Below are 27,182 nucleotides of genomic sequence, written 5' to 3' on the forward strand. Positions count from 1 at the left end.
TATCCCAGAACCTAGTGGACGATAGTATATATGTGTTTTTTGAAAATTTCAAACAATAGCATCATGACCTGATTTGAACTTACACAAGTACATCATCCAATCCTGGGTTACAAAGGCCACTAAGACATTGCTGGCAATGCCGGAGATACATCCCATCATTCCGATGATTCCGTCCGATATTCCAAAGGTAAAACTTAGCACGGGTAAGGCGAGAATGGTGGCGGCTGCCGTGAAAAGAGCAGAAACCGAATTCCATATAGAATAGTCTTGTTCGTTCCAATCAAATTTGAGACGAGTGTAAAGATAGGTCATGGTTCCGGTGTCTATATGAAATAAGATCCACTGAGTTATATTGTTTGAGGGCTCGATATAATTTTCATAGGATACTTACTAAATACTGTTGTGTTGACAATCATCATAAAAACTAGGAGTAGAATGACTCTTCTTCGGCTATTGGGGCGTCGCTGAAAGCACGTGGTGAATACGCTCCAAATATTTCGCATATCTAAAAGCTTGAAGGATGGCTCAGGGACTTCTTCGGTTTGGTTATCTAACAATTGATAGGAAGATCTGGGACCACACGTCTCCTTGACAAAGAGACCCACGAAGAGCCAATTGATCAAATGAATCCCAATAGTGATGCCAAATACCCCGTAATAACCCAAGACCAAATACACTTTGGAAGAAGTATAAATCCCAAGGGGGAATCCCAGCATGAGACAAAAGTCGAGGAGAGCGATCCGGGCCGTTCGTCCGCGGACTCGAGAGATATCAGCGATGTAACTATACATGGCGGTGGTGAAAGTGGCGAACCCCCCACTCACAAAGCTATAGATGGATGTAGCCATGTATTATTCTCCCCGTGCTTCAGGAAAAGCACGCATCAATACTAAGACCACTTGTGACAAAATGCAGCCCAAGATAGGAGCGATCATAAGAGGCTTTCGACCATTGCGATCCGACCAAGGGCCCACTAACAAGGTCAAGAATATGCAGGGAATCGTACTTAGGATATTGGTGTAGAGAACTAGGAGCGTGACCTGCTTTTGGACCTCCATTTGATCATACTTGTGTTGGTCCAAATGCTCACACACTTCTGAGGTTAGATTAAGATTGACTTGGCATATGCGCTCAATCAGTAAATTCTGGAAATGGATTGAATTTGCAATGATGATTATGATGCACATTTGGCCTAACAGAATGAAGAAATAACCTGAGCAATAATGCTGAAGAAGCCATAGGCAAAGGTGAAGAGGAAAACTGCAGGTTCGATGGTGATTTTGTGCCAAAGCCGGAGGATTCGGCGACCACATCCCTCGGAGGGCTCCGTGATTGAGGTTGAGGTTGGAACATCTTCCATCTTGGACGGATCTCGGTGGAACAATTCAGATTATCACAACCCTCAGGTGTCTACTGAAAATCAGACAAGAACAAAGAAAGGGGAAAGGTTAGGTGAGCCATCCTGTCAGAGAAAAAAACCTTCTTTGTCAAGTCCAAGTTATGAAAGATACACATGTGTAACAATCCATTTAGTAGGCAGGAGATAATAGTGTCTTGTTTTGGTCACAGAAAGGCACATTTGTCAGTGTTGACTAAGCAGATACGTGCTTAACTTACCTTACATATTTGCGGCCGCACTTCCGATGCACGCAATGTTTTGCCGATAACACATATTTGGAACATAACTACTTTGCCAAACCGAGACGGTCATAGCAACAGCAAACATCATCACAGTTCAATAGAGTACGATCGATGGTGAATGCACAAAGTCCACTGGATGTGCGGTTCACACGGGCTCACACATGCCCCCCTCCATGACTTGTGAGTCAGAATGCCTGCATGTCTCTAGATACGTAGTAGTTGGGGCCCCTTGGCAAAACTATTTTCGGGCGTGCTTTGAGAAAGGCATCAGGTTAAGGTTGCGTTGAGTAAAGAATGGTGCGTTCCGTGGATAAAAAAGAGAAAACAGTGCTTGTTTTCTCGAAGGATCCTCTTATTTACGTAGGTTTTTCTTACTCGACATTTGAACGCAAACTTTAAGTTTCTAAATTGGTCGTCAATGACTTACCTATTACACAATTTGGAGCTTAAAAAGTATTGCCAGTAGTATACGGTAGTTCACTAAACCGATGGGAACCCTACACTTAATTCATGTACATATATGTTAATACTTGCTTTGCCTCTATGCAAGGCCGGCTCTACGCAAGGTTATTATGTATACGCTTTATCACAGTACTCCTTGCTCTATGTTAACTAAGAAAACTTGTTGAAATGTTACTAGGAAACAAATGAAACAAGTGATTTTAGGTATTGAGGTATTGACAGTCAAAATCTGGAATCCTGGCCCTGTACCAGTTCAAAAGCCCATAACAACATGAAGAAAAAAAAAGTTGGATCATATTCAAAGTAACATTAAGGCCCCCATTGAGAATGACCACCCGAAAACGGGGAGTCGAGTGGTCCAGGGAGTCACGTCGAATTCAAAGACTTTTCTCTCTTACTCAAACTCAAGGAGGAAAGGAAAAACCCTGTAGGACCCCTTGAGGTCGAAGGAGAAGCCATAGGTGATGTAGAGGGTATGGACAAGATGTATGGAGCTCAGTTCTCTAGCGTGTTTTCATCTCTACAGAATTTAGGAGCAACAGTTCATTGCTCTAAAGATGAGTCTGTTGAGATTGACAAGGTTAGTCGCTTTGAGCAATTTGTTGATCTCATAGTTACAAATCAATATGCTTTTGCGGCCATTAGGGACTTGAGTCTTTCTTGTTCTCCTGGCCCTGACGGTGTGATATCTCAGTTTCTGATGAGATGCTCACTGGTTCTTGCTCCTGTTTTCTCGTACTTGATGCGTTGCATCTTGGATCAAGGCAAGTTTCCATCTTCTCTGAAGTTGGCTCTTGTTGTGCCAATTTCCAAAGGGGGAGATAAGTCACTCCCCAGTAATCATAAGCCGATTTCTTTCACTTCGAATATTGCAAAGGTGTTCAAGAAGCTCATGAAGCTCAACCTCGGAGAGTTTCTTGAAGTCCATGAAGTCCTTCCTCATAGTCAGCATGGGTTCATTTAACAGGTTACCCAACTGATTGAGCATATACAACAGGTCGTTGAGGGACTAGAGAGTTATGAGTCAGTCGATGTCGTCTATTTTGATTTTGCTAAGGTCCTTGAAAAAGTTCATCATGACCTTTTGGTGAATAAACTTCATGACATTGGGGTCCAAGGGAAGGTTCTCGATTAGGTAAGGAGCTCCATTCATGATAGAAAGCAAATTCTGAAGGTTGAAGGGTCGTTCAGTAACATTTATAAGGTCAAGTCAGGTTTACCACAAGGCTCAATTTTAGTGCCCCTCCTTTTTATAACATTCATTGGAGTCAAAAGCTTAGTATTACTGCCAGTCTCTCTTCTTATGTTGACGGCATTAGCTTGTGGTAGGAATGGCCAAACTTTCAATAGCCTTGCAAAGGACTAAGATAGAATCTACTCTTGGGTCGCCGAGAGTAATGTGTCCAAAAAACGGTTTTCAGGTCAACTTTTGTTTCTTTCTATATTTCATAAAGATCAAGAAAACAACATCTGAAAAGGTCTAATGGACTTTGGGAGTCCGATTTTGGTACTTTGGTTGCGTCCATATCCATTTGCATAATTTCGGTAAACGGAATTATCGATATCTCTTTCTAGACATGTTCACCAAGCTTGAATCTGTATGTGTGAACTATGACAAACACCGCCCACTTTCTTTTTGGCTTAATTTTGATGAACATTTATTCATTTCAAAACTGTGTTATAGCTTATCAAAAATCAATAAACATCATTTCGTAAGTTAACATGTCTAAAGTCCCCACCCCCTCCCCCAGTGAAGAACGAGGCAAATAATCAGTCCTATGTTTCACACCTTTTCCCAACTGTCCATAGTCATAAAACAAACTTTTTAGTAGTCTGTTCAGTTTGGCCAGTGGCTGACTTGGTTTTGCTATTTCGACTGTAACAAAGGTGGTGAATCATGAAAAATATCAGGGTAATCCAAAAGGAAGAGAGTACAGAATAATGTACTTCATCACCATGGACTTTGTGTTATGCTCGAGATTGAATCTTTAGTTTCACACATCTATCCATGGTATGGTCACCTAAATAGAAGCTTTATTGGCTTTTAGTCGACTTGTGAAGATTTCATTAGGATTCTATCTAACACAATATTACATTTTCATAATCACGCAACTAAAGATCAAAAACGGACTTCAAAAGTCCATTAGAGTATTTGGGTTGTTGTGTTTGTTTGAGTGCTGTTGATAAAACTTTTCTAAAGACAGGGTCAAAATCTGTTCACGAAAGTTCGATGAGCATATCCAGTTGAAGGTGGGTAAGGCTTTTTAAATGTGTGGTTGGAAATATCGCACATCTAAGTCCAGAGATAGCATCACGATGCTAACTCTGTACAAGTCGATTGTCCAGCCACATCTTGATTGTGCCTCACCCATTTGGGCTCCAATGAGAACAACAGGTTTGCAAAAGGTCGAACAAGTCCAAAGATGTTTCACTAGGAACATTATAGGATTGAGAGAGCTCTTGTATTGGGAGAGACTAGAAAAGTTTGGACTGTACAGTGTTCAGAGAAGGTACGAAAGGTATCTGATACTGTACGTCTTCAAAAGTATTCTTCAAAAGCTTTGTCCCAACCCAGGATTTAGGGTCAATTCTAGTGATTGTAGAGGCTTAATGTGCGGTTTGAGAGCCAACTTAAATTCGTTGGTAGAATAAATATCATATAAGGATTAAAAGGTAAAAAATAGACGAAATATAACTTTTCATTTAATAGTACTAGCGATTTCATTCCTTGTAGTGGTTAGAAAAGCCCGTGAAAACCCAAACCAATAAAACAAAGGAATTAATTAGACACTCAAGAATAGAAGAAAAGAATGTTGCTTAGAGCCCTTCATTCAGTGTGTACACTGCAGCCCCCATGGTCATATCCAGAAGTTCATTCTCCACCATGAATTCTGCTACAGTGTAATCCTGACCATCGAATCCATATCCGTTGCCCGTGTTGAGTTCATTGGCGCCAAAACAGGAGAACAACAAGGCCCGAGCATGAACTGCATTGGCTTTCAGACCGCCATCAAATTCAGTCGAAAACGCTCGAGCACATGGAATGGTGCCTCCCTCAAAAAGTGCTGGATATGTGATGGATAGCACGTTTTCGAAATCCTCGTTACACGAGGTACAACCCACGTTGCACCCGGTTAGCTCGTAGAAACTTTGGAAATCATGCAATGAGAGCTGGAACGCATTTAAAAGGATCTACGATGATAGTGATGCGCAAGCAGTTAAGAAAATGTTCCTGACCTCTTTGATCACACTTGGTTGAAAGTTGAGATCAAATCTTAAACGAAGCTCATGGAACCAACGGTTGAAAGTGGGCACGAAAAGCCCCTCTTGATCAGCAATGGATCGGTTGAAAATGGCTAATCGGTAAGTGCAACGAGAGTCGATGTCTTCATTTGTGTAACCTATGGTGGTCAACATGTTAGACACAGCGGCCCAGGTGTCATTTGGGTACAACCATGATGATCTGCACGAGTGGCCTTTAAGTTCAAGATTAGACAATACTGGTCAATGAAGAAGATCAACTGTCTGTCCTCACCTAATGTAAGATTCCAGAGCGTCACTGCCACTGATCCAAGCCAAAGCACTGGTTGAGTAAGTCGACAGATATGGTGAACACGCTTGAAAGTCATTCAAACTGCATTCACATGGCCCTTGGATGGTGGCCATGAGACTGGCATCCACGCATGGGATCTCATTGGGATCTTGTGGATGATGAAATGTATCCCAAAAGATAACTGGATCCGATATACATTTGATTCGGCCTTGCACCCCAAAAATCAAGATTAAAACACAAACACATTCTCTCCACATTGTGTCTTGATAAGAAATGTTGGTTTACTCCCAAGATTATTTCAGGCAGTTTATTTCAGGGTGAAATGATGCGAAGAGATTAAGCAAGTATCTGATCAGGAGGTAAGGCAATGCTGAAACGTAATCTAGCTACACTTTGTAGATTTTTAGTAACGGCCTACATATTTAATCAAATTGTTCACAAATGATGAACTTCTTGTGATGGCAAGCAATGTCGTGCCATTTAATCCCATCCTTGTACAGGTCATTCAGCACAGCCACACAGGCCTCATCTCGACCTTTGGTGTACAGTTCTCGATTATCCGGCTGCGGTTTAGACAGTCCACCACGTGGTCCCCATTCGCAAAACGTACAAGCACTACGATCGAAGGGATTCGGAATGGGCTTCTTCGAGCTCACCCAAAACCAGCCGTTCTCGATGGTGGGTTGAAATCGGGGCTGGTCACATCCACGATAGTTGCACTTCCGACCTCCAGTCCAGATAAATTTGACGTTCTCATCTAAGTAAACGATAAATATGATGATTAAATGAGGATTCGACTGTTTCTCCAATGCCATTGCATTAATTACTTAATATTGAAACTCACCTTGGAGAGTGTTCCTCACAGTTCTCCATTGTTCATACGTGTCGATGCTGACCAGGTCCATACAACGTTCTTTGCAATATTTGCGTCCTTGGGTCCAACTGAAGTCGCGATCCGGGTAATCTCGCCACGAAAAATGCAATCGCCTGTCTGTAGTAACCTGATGAACGTTGCCTTTGATTTGGCATTGGTTCCCGGAGACATTAGTACTGGTCAAGGAAATGATGATGCACAACATAATAATTCCGAAGACCTTCATTTTGTAGAGAGGATGTTTTCTTTTCGGGCTAATTTCAGCGACTGTTTCTCGACGAGTAACCAACACCAATTTATGGTTTTCCATTGGCGTCCCAAACTACAAGAAATGGGTCGCGTCTGCGGCTCTTCTCAAAATCCAGTCGTAATCACTTTTTCGTCACCAGGGTCCTCTCCCATTTCCTGCGTTCTTTCGAATATGCCGTATGATCAAAAACATCGTTCAATGAAATCTAATTGCTGACAGCTCTGTGATTTATGCTCCCAATAGTTCAAGGAGTTTCTGTGGGTAGGAAGTCATTTATTTCAATTGCTTCAATTTAGAATGCAGGTCATTAGACTCAAGGGAATTAGGAAGCCATTCCTGTCCGCAACCAACTAATTGTCTAACCACATTGGGCAGAAGATGAAACACAAACGATGATGCCGTCGATACCAATCGAAAACAAACAATTCGCTAGGAGGAATTCAAAAGGATGCACCCACAAGAGCATTCATACGCCTCGATTTGAACTCGTACTCGTGAAACGTTTTTGTCTAGTGTTTTCTACAAAACAATCATCCTCAATGATCAAGGATTTGTTACTCCTCACATGCTCAACATGTTCGCCGCCAGCCTCACTGTTCTGAGCTTCTTCGTCATCCAGCCCTCTGTTGCACCCATTCCCCCGTGCTCGCCTCTAACGTTCATCAACAAGCTAGTGGAATCGGATGAAGCAGCTTGGCTCCTCCGCGATCTCCCCGGACATCCAGTTCCTCCTTGTCCCTATCCCGACCCTGCCCAAGCCACTCTTGACGAGAGATCCGTGTTGTACTTCTTCTTAAGCGATCCTCAACGGATTCTTAAGGAATTGCGAAGAGAAGGAGATTTTTGGAGTCAACGAGGCTTGGCTCGTGCCAATGAACGATTCTGGAGCTTCTACGATAATCGTCCCTACGACGCTGGCGAGTTCGGCAATGGCTTTTTGCCCGGGGGACGCATCGAGACCCCCGAATATGGAACAGACGGTCGGGCCGTGATCCCGGAAACTCCTCGTGCGTTTAGGTCGTTTTCGGATCTGGCGACTTCAGATGCCTCGTCCCCTGAATCTTACCCTGAGATCAGCACGTTCTAGAAGCGTAGTTGTCTCATCTGTGCACTGTTTCTATTTACATTCATGCCAATGTATCTGATGAATAAAGAACTTGACAGTTAGTTGGAACGTTTTACGAGCTCCTCGAATCTGGGCAAGCGGCGATATTGCTGGGATAATCGCAGACATTTAACGAGGGATTCCAGAACAATCCTTGGCCGCAGCAAATCTCGTAAGGATTGCCACCCACACATTCGCAGGTACACTTGGCACAATCGCCCTCTGGGATCCAGCCATCGGGGCCACAAGTGATCGAGTCGCAAGGTCCCGGGGGAGGGGTTGTCACTTGATGGCAGTTGTCGTCGTTCTCATCGCAAACGGGCCGATCACCGCAATCGACTCTGTCTTGATAATCGCAATACACGGCTTCGGCATTGTAAAATTCCTGTTGTCCATTGGAAGCTAGAAACAGAGTAATCATTGGCTGAGGCTGAATTCGTTTTCGTAAATTACATAAGTTTCTAATTGCCCTAACTTAAAAAAAGAACGAGCTTGGAATGATGGCTCTTGTTTCAGCCTGATGTACGGAAGCCATGCCGTGCAATTGCTAGTGTCCAGGTGCTTAAACGAATTAGTCACCATGTGACTTGAGTGACTAATTTATACAATTTGTTATTGAAAAAGGTAATGGTTCTACGAGTCACTTATTTTTCCTAAAAGTTTTGATGGCCAATGACTATTCAATTCGTCAGATTAGTGCAAAAAGACGATATATCTGGACTAAAAGAAGTTGGGCCTAAGTAGAAAAAGAATCTATGAAGATGGAACGTTTTGCCTACGAGTGATTATTTCTGATTGCTGAAGGTATGAAACAATAACACAATCGAGATGGAAAAACCGTACTCGAAATCCTCGAACTTGAGCTATATTAAGCTAAATCATGGTAAAAGCGCATAATGATTTACGAGTGGGGTAGCCAAGTGGTAATTGATCGCCCAGAATGTCAAGGCATTGTGGAAATTTGAGAGCTCAATCCAAAAGATAATATCGTCGTTATTATACACCATTTTGAGATGCAATGAGATTGCGACTCCTGTTTTTGCAAAAAAAAGGATCGAATTACTATCCTTTCCTTCCTACTGTCCTATTAGTTCAGGGATGGCGCCTTTTTCCTTCATAGCTAATCTTTTTTTTATCATCTATCTCGAAGTTTTAGGTTAATAATTAATGAGTCTTGAGTAAAATTTCCAATGAAAGTGCACTCGGATTGCCTCGAATAGCTACATACCTTTGGGACACGTGACTGGTTCGGGGACTCCTGCACTGCAAACGTAGTATTTGATGCAGTTCAATGGATCGGCATAATATCCATCTTCAGGGCAGATAAAGGACCATGGGTGGTTTGTTGTAGGTGGTTCCTTGCACGGCAAACCGTCGCAGTCCCGCTCTCCACAATACACCTGGATGACAAAGGCCGAATTACTCACTCTACCTTACGATTAGTGAACACCTATCGGCAGTGCCTTCGACTCACATCTGAAGCGGTGTTGCACCATTTGTGGGTGGCATCGTACAACATGCCATCACTGCACTTGAGATGATTGGAACAATGATTGAAGCATTCCCAGTACATGGAGCAGTGGTCAGGATCCGCATAGGTGAATGAGACTCCGCTGGTGGTGGGGCAATCGATCCCAAGAGGTGGGACCGTGATGTTGCAAGTGGGATCGGCCACGGCCGTACTAATAAGTAGCGATGACAAGACCACGCCCGTTAGGGGCACGTGGGTGAGCAAACCAAATGGCGGCGTGGACATAGTTTTGGAACAATGTTTTTGCGCACACGACTCTTACTTCTTGCTTGCCTGGAGATCAAGTGAGACCTAAAGTTTTAGATTCATCCTCAAATACTATGATATAGTAGATAAGTGAGTTTGTTAATTCGGCATATAATAAAACTCTCATACGTCAATCCATGTTATCTTGGAGACGCTTCTCCAAGGCTTTGATAAACGATTCACTTTAATCTTATGATCTAGGAATCAATATTGAATTGTCGGCGCATCAAGCCTTCCTTCCAGGAAACAACAATTGAGTTCCATCAACATTGAAGAGATTCAAAGCATTTGCGTCACTCGGGTGCCATAAGCTGGCCGTGATTAATCCATAAAAATGTAATAGCACGCAAAACGCAAAACTTGGTCCCTTTTCCCAAAACAAATCGAGTCAAATGATATACATACTCTTTACACACACATGTATCTTATCTTTTCAATGTCAAATCTTGCATAAGTTAGCATTATTTAGCAAGCCACATGCATTGATTTTGATTATGAAGTCTCAGATTGACAAGACGTTTCGGATCGGTGTAGGTCGTTGGGATCAATCCAAGTTTGCTCAGGATCATTACGTTTCAGCATATCCCTTACATCTTCGACTTTTTTAAATACTCGTAGCAGATTCCCCGAGGAAATTTGAGCCAATTCGGCCTCAGTCCAATCGTGAGTTTTGTCCTCTAAAAGAGCCACGAATAGATTCGGATATTTCGACGTGTCTTCCAAACCAATTGGCAGACTTTCCACACCGTTGAAATCACCTCCCAAACCAATATGATCGACTCCGATCAAATTCCGGATATGGTTGATATGGGCTGAAATCAATCACAACCCTTTTCCAATAACAAACCACTCAAAAAATGGTCGTTCCAATACTTACCGACCACATCGAGAACTGTTGCATTCCTTTCTTGGCAATCGTCGATCAAAAAGCATGAATAGAAATTGACCATAATGATCCCTCCATTACTTTTCTGAGGGATAAAGTTGTGGCCAAGTTTCATGAAAGTAATGAGGACACCAATCACCAGGTACTAACCAGATCCAGAAGGACTTCATCAGGAACATTTCTAGCTTGTGAGCACAAAGCTCGGGCAGAAGAGTGGGAAAACATCACAGGCGCTTTTGATGCGCTCAAAGCATCTTTCATCGTGTCTTTGGACACATGTGAGATGTCCACCAGCATCCCCAATCGGTTCATCTCTTGGACCACAAGTTGGCCAAAGTCTGACAATCCTTGACTTCGAGGTGGAATATTCTGCTCCGCCTCCGAAGAATCGGCCCTAAAAGTTGGCGGAATTTGGTTGAGATTGAAAACGATTTCCGATAATTGAATCAAGTCGTTGTTCTGATCTGGTTACCAAGGTGTATTGCAAGTGTGGGTGAGGGTCATGTATCGAGCACCCAGCTCGTAAAGAGTTCTTAATATCGCAACGCTGCTTCCAATGGCATGTCCAGATTCAACTCCGATCAAACTGGCGATTTTCTTGCTCTTGAAGCCGTCCAATATATCTGGTCAAATCAAAGATGTAAAAAGTAGTTCAAAACAAGAATTATATAGTGCCTAAGCAAGGGTAGATTCGAGTCTGGATCCAAAGTCCCAAGTGGACACTTGTTTATTTTTTAAGAAACAGTTTTGGCCTGTATCCTGGTTTAATGACTAATTTATTGGTAGTTTATTTTTGCGCCATTGTAGATTTCCTTTTTCTTTTCTGAAAACTCGTTTTCATAGGTATGATTTTGCTCTGACGCAAAGGAGATGGAAACCTAATACCATTGTTAGAAGCTTGATTTCGTGGCTCTCTGTTCACTTATGGTTTCCACTGATTTCCACATATCAAAGCAGTTGTTTGATTAATATCATATCATGATAAATAGATAAGCTTTAAAAAAATATTCATGCCATCTACTTTCACATCCGTCATCTTTTGGTTCAGCTCAAATTAATTCAAACTCTTTTTATTGGAACTTTTTAGACTCGAGCCAGTTGGTAAGTTTGAGTATTTCATTATATTTTTTTGCGCGGATGAGTTAGATTGATAGAAAGTAAAACGGCGACAAAGGGTTCTAAATTGGTAAGGTTAAACTAGATTAATTTTGTTTCGCGTTCAAACTCGTACTAGATCAGACTAGACTCGGGTTTTACCGACTCATATCAATTACTAGTTTTAGCAACTTTCTTTTGTTACCTTGAGTGGAGGTTGCAAATTGGAGGTCATTCGGGTATTCATTTACGAGACGCTTGATGAAATCAATTTGCTCCATGAACAGTTGGACGGCATCCTTGTACTGAGATCCACAACTAACATAAGCGGACCAAAACTGAGCCCCAATCCGGCCTTTGCGTAGACGAGGCAAATCCGTATGATCCATAGGATAATCTGATAGTTCCTCTCTTTCGCTTAGATTCGAGTTGAAATTGAACTTGCTCAGATCATTTTGAAACAGATCTCGAACAGTCATAGCAAAATCATTGTGACTGCAAAAGACAATGTTAAACGCTAATAGGAAAATCAGAGGGCATTTCCCAGGTGCTTGACAAACCCGTCAATGACTGGGGCCTCTTCCAAAATGGATAAGGCTCTTTCGAAGCTCGATTGGGGCGGCAGCTCCGATCTACCCATTGGAACTGCGGGTTTGGCTGAAACTCCAAAACCAACACCCAAAAGTGCGACAATCAGGCCGATAGCAATGCCTACGACTACCAAATCTCGCTTGGAGTACACAAAATTGTCACTCAACTTCATGATGAAGCTTTAGAAGCGAAACTGTCGTCATATTTCCTTTCAATTCGTGCTTTTGACCCAAAATTAACTCTGGCCGCAAAACTTATCATCAGCCACAAAATTTCACAAGTCATATTTGACATAAATTGCCGCTCATTTGAGTACGAGTATTCCAGCCGTAGTACACTTAAAACGTCCAAAACTTTGTCCTTACCTAACCTACATAGAAGATCATGCATGATTAAAGAAAGTATACAGTTATGAAAGTGCCTTTAAAGTGCACTGTCTATTATCATTTTGCTCCCTTCAGCTATTCGTAGGTAGCATGGTATACGTAGGAGTTGTTAATACAATAGCATCTTTTTAGTCAGATTTGGACAAGTTTCTGATCAAAATTCTTGATCAACCCTACATTCAAGGGCTGGCCAGATCCCCCAACTCTAATTTGTTGATGGATCAGATAATATTTGAACATATGTAAAGAAACGTCATAAAGTAAAATGAATGAGCTTTTCGCCTTGAAGTGCTGGGAATTTCTTGCTCAGTAGCAGTAAGGAAGTCGCCAACTAAAAAAAAGATAGAAAAAATGAACTAATATCTATCGTGGCTCTTGGTCAGATAAAATGGTCAAAACGGTAAAATAGTTTGACTTGAATACAATTGTTTTGGTGGAATTAGTGAAGAGATGTGAAACAGACAATGCAGGTACAATTTAGTAGAGGTAGGTGAGAAATATTTTGTTTTTTTTTCAGAATACATTATTTCTTTTGGCACTCACTGTCTATCCAAAAATTGAGGGAATTCTCAGAAGTCCCCGAATAGATTCTCTTCTTGACCTTTCATGGGAAAACTCTCAAATGTTAATGCATGTTTCAAAGGAAGCAGTATTCTGATACCGGACGAGACACTCACAGTGGCAACAATGCCGTTTTAAGATTTGACGAAACTATTCATTACTTATTTGTTTAGGTAAGTGTTAAAAGTGAATTGCCTTAAACGTGCAATCCAAAAATTTTATTTTTAAAAACTTGCTTCTCAAGCATTAAAAACATACTTGAAAAACATTCTTGGACACAAATCACAATATGGTCTATTTTACCACCCATGAATTATACGTGATCAGATTATCTTGCTTTCATCAGTTTAAGGTCCAATATTCCCCATTAATATGAACTCAAATGTTCAAAGAGTTGGAATATCCTTTCGTGCTTCATTTCAGACTAGCTAAAAATCCTCTTTAGCTTCTCTGAAAACACTGTTATGTGTTCGTTTTTGAAAACGTCTGTTGCAAGTACCAAAATAATACGCAGTCATGCACCCAACTGAACTCTAAACAAAATATATTTAAACAGCAAGTTTATGGATTCTGTTCCTTCCTGAAAATTTTGTTGCATCTGAAAGTTGCATTTTTTAAGCCTCTTGATTGCCTTGGAATCCTCATTGATTGCGCAACCAAGAGATGCTCTCAAAATCAATGCTTCATACTGTATTTCTTATCGTGTTACAGTTAAGGTTACCAAATTTGAAACAAGGCTCGTTCTATTTTGATTAGCTTTTACGAGATGCAATTTCGACCGCTAACCATGATTAAGCGGTTCTCATTTTGCGCAATCATGTTGACACCATCCCGGGCATACCAAAGCCTGACCTAACATTCTAACAGATTGGGCTCAAAATGCTTTTGCACGCCGCTTATGTTGAAATAGTGTAAATCTTTAGATGGGAAGTCGATTCATAGGGCTGATTTGGGTCGTAGAGAAGAGAATTTGTTTGATGTTCGTGGAACTTTTAGACACTAATCTCACCCACAGACTCAAAGAATCTGATCTGGCAGGGTCTGCCACCCATCAATTAAAAAGGTGCAATTTGCTAGTACCTCGGTGGTATAGTTTTGATTAACATATTCAGAGGTGTTTAAATGATGGTACATAACGTCTTGACCTATTTTAAAATCATGCAAGAAAAAGAACAAAATAATCTTTTACATTTTTGAAGAATATGTTTCAAACTTCTAAGTAATTAGGTAAAGATATAGTTAGGACACTTTGCAGCTAAACCAATGTGACACAATTATTTGATCCCACAAAACTCACTGGGGGTTCAATGAATCATATCCTAAGTTATATTTAAGTGGTAAACTAGTGTACTCCTGATTTCTTCCTTTGGGAATCGCATTTTCATATGACTCTAGTTTAAATACTTAATGCAAGTTTTTGATCTGAGTTATAATTTCATAAAATGAAAACCTAACCAAAACTGTTTCTTATGTTTGGGCATTTGCCCCAAGACTAGATACGGCATTTCAACCACCGTGATTGTCAGCTAGAGAGGGGCGATTTAATGATTGGCCTCATTGGTCGGCGAAGACTCACACTTCCGACCTAAAACTCCCAAATAGTACGTGCACATGAAGGATGTTACTTAGCATCCTGGTACTTTTTACATCTCAGGATAAAAGAAAAGACAAAGCGCTACTAATGTGATCAAGGACTGCTCTACCGTGACTGTCTCTTCTTTGTGAAGAACTCTTTGGTCAGAGGCGTATTGGCGCAAGTTTGCTCATTCAAAACATTTATGAATTTATTGTCATTTTAGGGAATGGTTGATTGTAAGATGCACGGCTAGTAGAGTCTTCATTCTACTTAATGAAATATGGCAAGGTTTGAAATGTTTCGACATTTTATTTCGACAGACTGAAAAGATTCACTTTATGGATAGAACAATAAAATTGGCTCGTATTATTGACCAAAGATGACCAGCGGGTTTCAATAAAACCTCAATGGATATTGATCAAATACGTATCATATCAAAATCCAATGCAGAATCCCAAAATGACATGGAAAATTGGCGGTGCGACATGAGTGAATAATCGAGTGTTGTTACCACAGTTTACTAAATAGGATTGATCTCAAATTTCGGTTGATTGAGCTATAGTACTTGAGGTGAAGCGCTGAAAAATATGGTTGCTCTAAGATCCATTTCTATTTTGATCATTTTGCACCAACCAAACCTCAGATGATATTTCAAAGCCCATTTTGGCCTACAATTGTTCACCATTTTGAGAGCGGCTTTTATCAACCAGGCATTGAATTGAACACAAGTCCACACAACGAGAGTTGTTGTGCTCAAAGGCCAAGGAGGTAGACATTGAACACGATTTAATTGCTCTTTATCAATCAAATAAAAAAAGATGGGCGTTCCGCAGGAAATCCTGAGAAATGTCTCAATCCATCCCAAATGATTTCACTTAGTTTGAGTAGATGCAGTGCCCAGTGAGCGACTGTCAAATATATCATGTTGCTAGTGTTTTAAGAGATCATCTTTTGGTCACGATTTTCCACTTGATTACCTCAACACGAAGAAGCTTGGCGGGCTGGTCTCGATGTCACGAGAACGGGGCTTAGCATCGGATGCCGTGCGGCTAGTGGTGTCAGTTGGAGCCGAAACTAGATGCTAATTAAAGATGTGGAAGAAGCTGCTCAATTTTGGCAACATTTACATGGTTCTGCCTAGTGTGCATTAAACTTCCAAATACACTCATTAGCTTGGTTTTGGGGTCTTTTTACTGTTCAAAGCTAAGAAAGGTGCGGGGAGCGAATGGACAATCAAGTAACAGTAGTATGACATATAACGTGTCTGTGGAACTTTTTGAAACTCGCTAAAAATGATGATTTGGGTAAACCGTAATTTAATTATCCATTCAATTATATCTTTGTTTGTAATTGGAAGGCGGAAAAGTGCATCTCTGTTTTCAAATTTCGTGCCGAAAAATACCCATCAGGCACTTGTTCATCGCCGATTAGAAGATGATCGTCCAAACTAGCCTTTCTGCCAACCCTCTGAATTGAGATGTTTGATCTAATTTCTTGTTTTTCTTCGCCCAAGGACTGAGAAATGAGAGATTTCTTTTCTTTTTTACCATTCAATTCTTCAGGCAACAAATCAGGTAGACTAGGCGGAAGAACGAACCACTGCATAGTGCGTGGCGGATTTGGGAGGGAAGCAATCAAATGGTTGGCTCACCGTGATTTGAAACAATACCTCAGACAAGCATGGGAAAAAGGAATAAAAAAAAAACTTGTGAACTGACGTGAAACACGTCCTTTAATCGTCATTGTTTGTGGTCCATCCATTTCTTGATATGACATATGAAAGAGATGATCTTTCTGACAATTTGCAATTCCGTGCATAGATGAAGGTTCAGCATAGTCAAAACATGCTCATTCAGACGCACGTCATAATCCTACGTAAACGTAGTTCGATGATCCACTTTTCGTGCGTCCAAACGCCGTCAAAGATTCCTGAGTGAATGCGATTCCTCGAGGTTCGATGGTTGGTTTTTCAGTCGCGTCAGGGCACTCGACCAGTGTTGAGCTCTTCATCCAGGTATGAAGGTTTGAGACTGTGGTGTTGTGATAATTATCATTTCATACTCTATTAACGAAGATGCCGCTTCCGATGACTGCTTGGGTCTACTGGATCCTATTACTGTGTTCATTTAGTAACGGGGGTGTTCCTCACGTTGAAGCGAAAGGTAAGAGAATGTCTCTAATGAAATTGTGGCGTTACGCAAAGTTGCCAACACATAAGGTTCTCAACCATAAAATTGGATCTTCATCAGTCCTCTCTGAACGTTAAGACAAACCAATTGTGACTTGGAAATGAACAGAGACAGGCATCTGTCAAGCTCTGAGTGCATGAGTATTGCACCCTTTCCTTAACCCATGATTTTGCCAGCCCTGGTTCGCTCAAAATTGGCTCATGACGACTGACATGTCTGTCTTGCTCTCATAATTGGAGGTTTACCTGACGCAAAGTGTTCATTTAGACTGACAAGTGGATGTGCACCAATGTCCATTTATTACTGGTAATGTTTGGGTTTGCTACTAGCCCTCGGTTCCCATCATAAACATAAGAAACTTTCTCTGTGGTCTAGGGTTGAAGGCACGGTTCATCGTGGGATTCAATTAAACGATGCCATTATGGAGCTTGTTAACCCTAGCTCAGACAACTCGTATACCATGTTTACCAGATTGCTCAATTTAGTCAAAGCAGATAAAAAGCTTCGGTATCGCCTTTGAACTCCATTGTACGTCCGTGCGTGGTATCGCTGATCGAAATGCGTGAATGGAAAGAATCTGGGTGAATTCAATTCAAAAGATCTATGGCCCAGAAGCCGAGACGAGAGAAACAATTCCCAGCCGCTCTCAGACTAATGAATAATCATCCATTACACAGGAATGACGTTTTTCACCTACTTCGACGTTCATTATTCAGCATGCGCCGCGTGGATTTGTCATTATTTCTCGACCAATTCAATTTCTCATGAAACACTGAGCTTAAACAGACTTGGCAGCCAAGTACATCCTACTATATGTATGCGCACTGTCTGTAATGCACCCACCATCCCAGCTATCCTGTCTATTGATCCATAAATAGCCAACAAGTACCATTTGTAGGTAAATTTCGAGAGATTTCTCCCGGAAATTACATACATGCGTAGGATTCACCACGAAGCTGGACTTTGTCTTGGATTTCACTCTATCTGTGTAGCAGACATGCAAATCCGCCTGGAATTAATAACCTCGTGACTGGTTCAATTATACTCGTGTAAAAATCATATTTTACTATGGCCTGCCCCTTAATTAGGTAGAGTCCCTCTTTGACCGGATGATTCAACTCTCTTGACTGGATTTCTTTCATGATTTCGTCATGCCATCTGAGCCTCGTGCTCGAAGATTCACATTCATGTCTCTGTGTTGGTGAGTGAGTCCCGACTTTCTGTGTGAAGAAACTTGCTAATTGTCACGGATCCTTGGAAATGGAAGATTAGATTTGGCTTGAAAGAGACATGCGCTGTTTACATACTGGGAGCCCAAAATTCCATAGAAATGGATGAACGGAATCCCATGTTTGTCCTTGATGCATTATCTTGGTCATATCATGACAAACATGAGATCATCGATCGCACTCTCACTGTCGAGTCTGAAGTTGGTCCACGGATTCAGTCTGCAGAGAGGCTCAATCTCGTTGAGCGAGATTGCTGTCGTTGTTGTGGTCGTACATAGTAACTTTTAATGCAAATATGGGGAATCCCATGCACTTGTGACGTTAAAGGAAGCAAAGCTCTTGACTTGCGGAGGCATATTCAATTCGCACAACACTCAAACAATAAGCCACCATACTACAACGTCAGAGAATCCAGCCCCTAAATCATTCACCATTCACGGAATGATTGGAGAGATACCGACACTTTTTTTTTTCGTTTTTCCCCAATTAGCCATAAGTTTGTGATAAATCATGTGTTATGATATGATCCTGGTTAGACTGGCTACTGGTTCTTTTAGAAAACCCACTAAGAATCGTGGTCGTGTGAGAGCAATAAAATTATATTACTCTCGAATGATGTTGGGAATTGTTTTTCCACTTCGTGCGTTTTCCATTGCAATAATGGTCAGCAAATACACAAATCAGTCAATAAAACCATCTTTGAGAGTGTCAGGGACGAGTGTTATCACGCACACGTACTAGTGCTATGTACCCACCATCGATATAGATTCAAGAGGATGGATGGACGGATAAATGGAGAATAGACACAAGCCCCTTTTCTGATTGAATGCAATCGAGGTCAGTCATATTGAAAGAGAATCGATTTGACAAGGTAGCTGATTTGACGAGCTTATACAAACTTGACCGAGATTAAATCATTGCTCAGTGCGCCGTGAAAGTCCGCGTTCGTTGTATGATCTGATTTTTGAAGGACACAGGTACGTATGTAGGGTTGTAATCTTCAAGACATTAATCATTGTCCGCATCTTTTGCAAGTTATGCTGTACGCGTATTCATCCACGTCCCTGGGTCAATTTTTAAATTTACTCCTTCAGACATTTTGTGCTTGATTTGTGTTCGAAAACATTCTTCTTTTACCGCCATAAGTGGTCCGTAAACAGTTTGCCGGAATTTGATCATGACCCAGAGTCATCTTTCCCTTAAATCCCGGGGATCCAAAATGTCAACCTCAAAGAATATCCCTAAATGGGAGAGATCTAATCGGTATTTTAAAAAGGAATCTGATCGATCAAGAGATACTGAATTTTCTGTTCATTGGATTCTCCATTTCTGATAGCAATAAACCAATAAACATGACGAGATTTGCTCCAATTGGTATTCTTCATTCGATTGACAGTGTGTCCGGAGATTATTGCAGAGGAGAGCAATAGTAAGGCATGGGAATAATTCAAGATTACGAGCCCCTCTATTCATCTTGATAACAGAGGCCTGACCATACCAACCATGTACTACATATATGCCCAATAAAACGTAAGGATTCCGAAAGCCAATTTATTACCCAATACGAGAACCAATATTGGAGTTGTAAGGAACGATCTGAAGTTTGGAGTCAAGCGTAAATGATTCCATCATTGTCTTAGTACCAATGGTAAATAGGCAACCATGCGTAGGTCCGTGTGGCCAAGGCAGGCTCTTTAAATTTTGAACAAAAATGGACTCACATTTCATGCAAAAAAGGCAATTGTCTGCGAAATATCTGCGCTAAAGATATTTTATACACGTTCAATCGACCAAACTCATTGAGTTTTGCCGGGCGATATGATGGAAGTCAAAACTACTTAAGGCAGTCAATTCCACCCATTTCACAACTATAGGGAATTGAAAGTGATTCAAATACCCGAGAAAAAACAAGCAGCAACTCACGTGATTCCATTCATTCAAAGTATAGACAAGGTGCTACTTCACCGTGCACCATGCTTAAAAACAATTCATCAACTATTTCAAATCATGGTCTTGTTCAAGCAAATACAACTTTGAATATTGAGCCGTAATAGCAATCTGGTGCCAAAGCTACGCCAAAATTGACACTTATCTGAATTCGTTAACACAACTCCTCCGACTTCTGAAAATTGAATTAGCTTATGTTGTGAGTTGAGTGCATCCGGGTGCCTATAATTTTATTCAAACTCAAATCACTTGAAATTCTAATGCTTTTTAAACAAGCAAAAATGCATGTAAAAACCTTTGACCAAACCATCCTATGGCTGTCGATGTCTTTTTGGCGCTGGCGATCAGACGAGACTGGTTTCACCACACAATAGTTTACGCTATCGACCAAATTACCTTTACGCATTCTTACGCTCTTGAACCACATTGTTAAACCGGTTGGAATCTTGAAACACCGGTTACATAGGTAATGCGTACTTTTATCTGGAAAGCAAACAAAAGTGGACACACTCTCCGTTATTCCCTTGCCAACAAGGCACAGACTTCGTCAAAATCCACACCGACTGCCGCATCTCAAATCAGTTATGATATGATTACCGGCAGATTAGAATAACACATGCCGAAGCATGCTTCCCTGTGGGCCCAAAGATAAAAGTCATTACCTACTGATGATCTTTTTCGGAAGGACAAGGCTACGTATTGGCAGATCTTCATTTCGTCACCATTTCCTCTGGTCTCGGTCCAAAAAAGCTAAATCGACTCGAGAACCATTTGTCTCACGAGCAAAAAAAGGATGGTCCAACCCTCACTTTATGAGGACAGCCGACCGAAAATTGCCTTTTTGGGTTGGAGGACTTCCGATGATGCAAGTGCATCCCTCCGCTAGGCCCAGTGATGTCTCGCGTTACGCTTAATTACACATAATTCTGGAGGGATTCATAACAGGTTGGATGCATTGAAGAGGACGCACCCGAAGCTTTTGGGTCAGCTGAGAATACAAAGCCTCGGGGCGATGAAATATTCCGATGTTTTCTACGACAAGGTAATCGGAGACCAGCGGCGAGAAAAATGGATGGCAGGTGATTGTTCATGTATGAATGGCCTGTATCTTGTGCTGACAAATAGTTAGTGACCACGTCACCTGGTTAATCGCCTCTGAAATTATGAGAAAAAAAGAGGGCCTCTCTCGCATGCAAAAAATGGTATTGCATAAAGTATTTGATAATTATTGCTCTTCGGACACTTTGAATGGTCTTATTAGCCCGAATAAAAGCACTGGTTTTTAATTGGGACCAGTTTTTCACTCGCTTACCTGAAGGAGATAAAAACCATACTTTCGTAGTAAACGTTTAGATATGGATCAAGTTTAGCTCTTAACAAAATGTTATCCACTTTCAGGTTTGCAATATCACGAATATGTCTTGTATCCGCCTCACACCCTATCCAAGTGCCCCTTGGGTCACACCCACATCGCTGACCAACGAGATTGCCACGTGTTCTACCATTGCAAGCGGACTTATTGGGGCGTTCAGATGATCCAGAAGACTTGTGGCGACTATATGATGTTTCATCCTGTCTCCGAAGTATGCGATTGGCCTTTTAAAGTCCGAGCCATTCGACCGGAATGTTATTACGAATCCATGTCTTTGGGCCTTTGGCGCCCCGTGAAGCGACCCGCAAGTTCATTGAACGAGCCAAAGGCTCCTCCCGAAAGGAAGGTTGACAAGAGGCCTTTGATATGGAAGCTGATGGATATGTCCACTGACATTCTTCGTCGGGATAAGATCAAGAACAATGAGGATGGCCAATTGACACCACCTGTTTCTAATGAGATCCATTCAAACATACCACAAAAGGAGGAGAGTCTTCAGTCAATCACAGACACAACCACTACAACAACTACAAGAGCAGCAACTGCAACAACCACTAACACCACCATCATCATCACCACCACTACAACAACTCGTCCAATAGAAACCGAGGTGGTTCGATCATCGTTTCCTTTGAATTCAACTCCATCCAAGGAATTGTCCAACCTGGACAAGACAGGAGAGGACGTGGAAGGGGAGGAAGATAACCATCCATCAGGAGAGGCGACAAGACATTCACATGTTCACGTACAGGGAGTATGCCACCACGACCCGGACCCTGATTTTAATCCTATGGCATCTCAAGAAGGGGTGACTAATGAGACAAATCGACCCAGCCCTCCTCCTCCTTCACCCTTCATGGGCACTCACACAATGGCCCAAAGCAATCCCTCTCCTCCTAGTCCAATGAACCCGAGGATGCCCGATAATGAATCCTTGCTACACTCCATCTCGAAATTAAGTTTAAATTCCAGGCTCAGCTTGGCCAATGATATCAAAGAGAAATTGGAGATGGAGAAGCGAAGGCAAAAACTCCGAAAGAAGAGCAAAGTGAATGGCGAACATCGATCTAGGAAATGGAAGAGTATCGTTTCCCCCGTGAATGGGAAATTTAGTTTACGCACTATGCGCGTGTTCACGCCCGGAAATTTCACCGCCTTAAAAAACGAAAGAGGAACGTCGAGCTCAGTCAAGAGAGCACCGCTCACCAAACTCAAGGCGAATCCGTTCATCAATATCAATATCCTCTAGACCAAAACGTAATCCATATCTGGCTGTGACACGACCACCTTTTTAGATTCAATTATTTCCACATGGAATATCATTTCCCCTTATGTAACTTGCTCTTTTCCTCAGATTCCATGAATCTAGGTGCCATCAGGAATGTTTATTGTTGCCCATTACGTACACGAAATACAAGTCATGAAGATACTTTGTACTCAGCAGTGATGGCAAGGGTCTCGGTTTCTGCAGGTATGTTCGGCGGATAATTATCTGGATGAATTTGGCCGAGCAGTCTCAATTCAGTCCAACATCAAAGGAGGTGTCGATCCTCGACTGCCGTTCTTGGATCCGGGTTTACTCGCGCGTCGACTGGACCCGCCCCGGTTTCGGCCCTTTTCTCGGCGACTCCGAGTTGAGGTATTGATACTGCTGGGATTGGAGCTGGTCGAAATGGTGGATTCCGCCGGGGAGCTTGCCCCACTGAGCTGAGCCAGACTTTCACGAAGGGCCGCGGTATCGCCCTCGGTAAAGCTGGAAACACAAGAACCTCACTTGAGAGCTGACAGATGTTTCTTGCAAATGGGCAAAGTTAAGACTCTCAAATAGTCGAAAGGATACAACGATAAAGTACACAACAAACACGCAAGGGTGCTGAAGAAATTGAACGCATCTAAATATGTGACAAAAACGCCTTCTTTAGATAATTCCTCACTCTTTTACAACATTCATTCAACAAGTCCAAAATATTTTGTTTTCGTTGAACTAAGGTCAAGTATAATGGAAAATGCCAGCTGACATTATTTTTCAGGCTAAAGCGGGAACCTTTGAAGTTAGCTAATTAATATTTTATAGATTACCCGTGGCTGAAGCGATTAAAAGGCCAAGAAATTATTTTTGTATCCTTACTTTTGCTTGCATTACTTCGCCAAATTAGCCAAATATTTAGTTAAAAATCAGTCGCATGATATGACATGATTAAGTGCCATTTAATAACAAACGAATGGGGCATTTACAAAAAGTGGGGAAAAAAAAACATTAAAAAGACCTTTGTTTAAACGTTCTTAGATACGACATATGTCCAAATTGTTCCATTTAATCGGGTAGGAGGTTCTTATTCAACCGAATACCAAGATTCTAAAAAATCCTACCTGTCAATGTCGACATGAGTCTCTTCGTCAGGATGCTGGGAAAGCCAGCGGATGCGGATCTCGCGCCGTTGCGTATCAGTATGAACGGGACAACGGGTAGACCGTGAGCAGATCTTTCTCGAGGTAGAGGAGATGACACCGCAGTTAGAGGACAACCAACAGGAGCGCTCCTCGATCGAGAGCACGTCATAGTTTGCCGGAGGCGTGACCGAACCATCTTGAAGCGTGGTGGGCTGGATGGAGAGAAATAAGATAGACAAGAAGTAAACCTTTGGTGAGTTCACAGGACTATCCCTAGGCTTGAAGCATCGTGATTTCGTTGAACGTGACATGGAATCGGAAAAAAGTTAAATCTGCGGATTTTTTGGACAGTGTCGCTTAAAGGGCCCTGGAAACAGCATGAAAGCCTTACTCGAAAGGTTAAAATTTGCAAAATAACATACAATCAACATATTATTCGGAGAGAATGTTACGCCAGTGTCTTTGGCATGTTCATGAAAATGTTTTGCTTTACTTACCCCTCGGCCACCAGCCTTGTTCCGCCTGGGTGAATTTCGGTCACGTTTCCGTCGGGGCTGTTTGACTTTATCGGGTTCGAGCCAGTCTTCATCCTCGGCGTCATCTTCATCCTCGTGGTGATCGCGATAGGTCTCCTTACTGTTGGTGGCCAAACGACGCGAGGCCAAGCGGCTGGAGTTCCGGCCCATGCCCATGCATTTCTCGAGATGGGGTGCGAATCGCGAGGCCGCCAAATTCCGTTGACATTTGGGACAGACACATTCGGGCTGCTTTTTGAGTGTGGGTACGCCCACGGATGTGGTAATGGTCTGACCGAACACGTCCATGCCCGTGTTGGCGTTGGAGGACGATTCGCCGGCCGTGTATTCGCTCACTCCTTCGAGCACGCAGAGTAAGCCCACTTTGGCGGCCCTGCCAATAAATCATAGGCCACGATGTTAAGTAATGGGTTAGATTGATACCGCGGGAGGAACGTTTGTTTTAAGCATTTTGGTATTTAGAACGGACTGGCTGCTTTTCTTTCACCTAATGTCTATATCATCGGTTAGCTTTTAAGCTTGGGCGATGACGACCTAGAAGCTTGACGTGTGGCTGGAAGGGGGAGAGGGTGATATTGAAATTGAACGTGGCGTGGGTTGGACTCAGTTCTGGGAGACCTTAAACTTGATTGAACACTGGTGAACAACAATACAACAAGAAGTAGAATCTTAAAATTAATTTAGTAAATGTTACTAATCCATTTTGCCTTCTTTAAGATCTTGATGTCATATCGTGTGCTAGCATGCCTTGTTAATATTTAGGGGCTCAATTATTGGTATCTCGGAGCAATCATCGTGCCCATCCTCCTGTTTCAACCGTTCGCGAAAGCCAAGCTCTCTACCCAACAGAGTGGCGGATATCACTGGCGACTTCCCAAGGTTTGGGCTTGCTGGCCCACATCCCCGTGACATCATTCGAACCCAAAGGCCCAATACGCATCGTCAGGTCGGGAAAGTTTTACCGGAGCGGACTTAGGTGAAACTATTAGGGCGATCGAGGCCATTTTCAAGCATGGTCGTGGAGGAAACACAAATGTAAAACCATGTGGATGGATGTTCAATTAAAATTTTCAAGCGACAGATGAATCTGAGGTTCATCAATGGCATGTCATTCATTCATGATCAGTTTTATCTCTCCCCCGGCTACTCAAATGGACTGACCAGCTGACAAACTATGTTGGAGAGCTTAACCATTTTCAATCCCACTCGCCCTAAGCTAACGAGACCTGAGTTGAATTGCCTGATTTCAATTCCAATACATTGGTCTTCTGCCTTCTTGAAATTAAGGCTCTGCTCAGCCCCTGAAATTGGGCAATTACATAACCCTGAATTGACGGATATCAAATATATGTATATGTCTGGCCACAAACACAAATCCGCCTTTTCAGGTGCCTCCATGAGCCTATTTGAAGACGTCCTTGATCGGCCATCCCAGTTTTCATCACCTCAGTCCGTTCAAGTCCAGCTTGGTCGGGGCCGGTTCAGTTCCCAATCGGGCGATGATACGTATATCTACGTATATATCGAAGGCATGGGACCGGATCGAGTGGTTTGAATGGCGGTGCTGGCCTTCCCTGGGCGACATGGCCCAAGGGATTGGTCATGGACCGCCTTATTCATCTATTGGATACACTCGACAACCAACACTCACCGATGGATCTCGAAAGCCACGCTCTTGGTCATCTCATCCATGATCTCGTCCAGCAACGCCTGCGCCACACCATCGGCTCCGGCCGGCGAAGCCGATGGCTTCCACGCGCCGGCCAAACGCGTGCGCAATTCCGAACCCCCGCCCATGCCCGGCATCAACACCATTCGGTCAGACGGTGGCGTAGGTTGATTGTCCCGTTTTGGGGCCGGGCAATTCGCAGCCCATCCAACGTGTTAACCCTTGGTGTCTAACTAGACCGACCGCCCAGCCAAGCGAGAGCGATGACCCGCCGTGGGCATGAATCCCATCTCAACCACGCAATCCGGAGATCCACCCCGTTCTCAAGCACAGAAACCAAGTTCACAACACAACAAAATACAACTCAAACAAGATCAATGTGCATAGTGGTGTCAGAAACAAATGCTATAGATTTGCCCCAAAAGCGCAAAAATTGCGGATTGCTAAAAATGACGATTGGATCACAATTTCACCCTTTATAGCATAACTTCAGGAATTTTGCCGGTAAACAAGCCTCCTGTGCCGAGTCAATTTCTATTTTTAGACCGGTTTTTAACATTTTTAGACTCTATATTAGTGCTGGGGCGGGTCATGACTCGAGTCCGAGTGCGCTCGAGTCTTTTACTCGCTTTTGGAGGAATTGGCCGGACTCAAGTCTTTTAGAAGAATTGGCCGGACTCAAGTCTTTTAGAAGGGACTCGAAAAAACATATTTTCTACTCTTTTGCCTTCAATTTTGTAAGGCGAGTCAATTTGCTTGACCTGACTCTGGTGTAAAAGACTCAAGTCTTTGGTCGGACTGGAATCAGGGCTCGGCGAGTCCGGCCAAAGGCAAAAAAATCAGGGGACTCGTACGAGTCCGACTTCTGCTCACCTCAGCACTCCTCCAGACACTCAGGTCTTGAACCTCTTTATTTTCAACACCATATCAAAAGTGCGCTTTACCGTTTTACCCTAAGACCAAAGCAGGTAGAAAAGTAGCCTTTATGCATCCTAAACTTCTAAATCTGATTATAGCACCAATCACCTTTGGTGGGGAATTCATAAGATTGATGTTTTTTTACAGTTTTTCGCGAAGTTAAGGACAAAGCGC

The 27,182-nt window shown here is 42.4% G+C and overlaps 8 protein-coding genes across 9 annotated transcripts in view; 1 reads left to right on the forward strand and 7 right to left on the reverse strand.

Annotated features, from left to right (window-relative positions):
* LOC131890963 (uncharacterized) overlaps positions 1-848 on the reverse strand; it is a gene marked incomplete in the record, with an annotated part of 1,530 nt that extends 682 nt beyond the window's left edge. The window contains 2 exon segments of the mRNA XM_059240422.1: positions 84-323; positions 392-848. Coding sequence (XP_059096405.1) covers positions 84-323; positions 392-848 — 697 coding nt within the window.
* On the reverse strand, positions 710-1,609 carry LOC131890966 (proton-coupled folate transporter-like). The gene is made up of 2 exons (XM_059240426.1): positions 1,214-1,609; positions 710-1,145 (listed from the first exon to the last, which is right to left on the reverse strand). The coding sequence occupies exons 1-2, from the start codon at positions 1,358-1,360 to the stop codon at positions 852-854; spliced, it is 441 nt and encodes a 146-aa protein (XP_059096409.1). The 5' UTR covers positions 1,361-1,609; the 3' UTR covers positions 710-851.
* Positions 1,610-4,786: 3,177 nt separating this feature from the next.
* On the reverse strand, positions 4,787-5,963 carry LOC131890964 (uncharacterized). Of its 2 annotated transcripts, none has more exons than XM_059240423.1 (3): positions 5,639-5,963; positions 5,341-5,566; positions 4,787-5,274 (listed from the first exon to the last, which is right to left on the reverse strand). In XM_059240423.1, the coding sequence occupies exons 1-3, from the start codon at positions 5,911-5,913 to the stop codon at positions 4,921-4,923; spliced, it is 855 nt and encodes a 284-aa protein (XP_059096406.1). In that variant the 5' UTR covers positions 5,914-5,963; the 3' UTR covers positions 4,787-4,920. The 2 variants fall into 2 exon arrangements, with proteins under 2 accessions (XP_059096406.1, XP_059096407.1); XM_059240424.1 differs by having other exon boundaries at positions 5,341-5,579.
* Positions 5,964-6,078: 115 nt separating this feature from the next.
* On the reverse strand, positions 6,079-6,756 carry LOC131890775 (L-selectin-like). The gene is made up of 2 exons (XM_059240185.1): positions 6,501-6,756; positions 6,079-6,413 (listed from the first exon to the last, which is right to left on the reverse strand). Exons 1-2 carry the CDS (start codon positions 6,754-6,756, stop codon positions 6,079-6,081), a joined length of 591 nt encoding a protein of 196 aa, XP_059096168.1.
* A 1,119-nt stretch (positions 6,757-7,875) lies between these two features.
* LOC131890965 (probable endochitinase) lies at positions 7,876-9,735 on the reverse strand. Its single transcript, XM_059240425.1, has 3 exons — positions 9,360-9,735; positions 9,114-9,285; positions 7,876-8,287 (listed from the first exon to the last, which is right to left on the reverse strand). Exons 1-3 carry the CDS (start codon positions 9,639-9,641, stop codon positions 7,959-7,961), a joined length of 783 nt encoding a protein of 260 aa, XP_059096408.1. The 5' UTR covers positions 9,642-9,735; the 3' UTR covers positions 7,876-7,958.
* A 336-nt stretch (positions 9,736-10,071) lies between these two features.
* On the reverse strand, positions 10,072-12,527 carry LOC131890961 (dipeptidase 1-like). The gene is made up of 6 exons (XM_059240419.1): positions 12,204-12,527; positions 11,849-12,138; positions 11,021-11,171; positions 10,699-10,942; positions 10,540-10,633; positions 10,072-10,474 (listed from the first exon to the last, which is right to left on the reverse strand). The coding sequence occupies exons 1-6, from the start codon at positions 12,404-12,406 to the stop codon at positions 10,155-10,157; spliced, it is 1,302 nt and encodes a 433-aa protein (XP_059096402.1). The 5' UTR covers positions 12,407-12,527; the 3' UTR covers positions 10,072-10,154.
* A 3,945-nt stretch (positions 12,528-16,472) lies between these two features.
* Positions 16,473-22,928, forward strand: LOC131890960 (uncharacterized). The gene is made up of 2 exons (XM_059240418.1): positions 16,473-16,919; positions 21,521-22,928. The coding sequence occupies exons 1-2, from the start codon at positions 16,832-16,834 to the stop codon at positions 22,741-22,743; spliced, it is 1,311 nt and encodes a 436-aa protein (XP_059096401.1). The 5' UTR covers positions 16,473-16,831; the 3' UTR covers positions 22,744-22,928.
* LOC131890962 (ataxin-7-like protein 3) lies at positions 22,859-26,470 on the reverse strand. Its single transcript, XM_059240421.1, has 4 exons — positions 26,073-26,470; positions 24,383-24,794; positions 23,865-24,097; positions 22,859-23,247 (listed from the first exon to the last, which is right to left on the reverse strand). Exons 1-4 carry the CDS (start codon positions 26,234-26,236, stop codon positions 23,016-23,018), a joined length of 1,041 nt encoding a protein of 346 aa, XP_059096404.1. The 5' UTR covers positions 26,237-26,470; the 3' UTR covers positions 22,859-23,015.
* Positions 26,471-27,182: the final 712 nt, after the last annotated feature.

The sequence above is a fragment of the Tigriopus californicus genome, chromosome 11, assembly GCF_007210705.1.
Source record: "Tigriopus californicus strain San Diego chromosome 11, Tcal_SD_v2.1, whole genome shotgun sequence".
In the NCBI taxonomy this organism is placed as follows: domain Eukaryota; kingdom Metazoa; phylum Arthropoda; class Copepoda; order Harpacticoida; family Harpacticidae; genus Tigriopus; species Tigriopus californicus.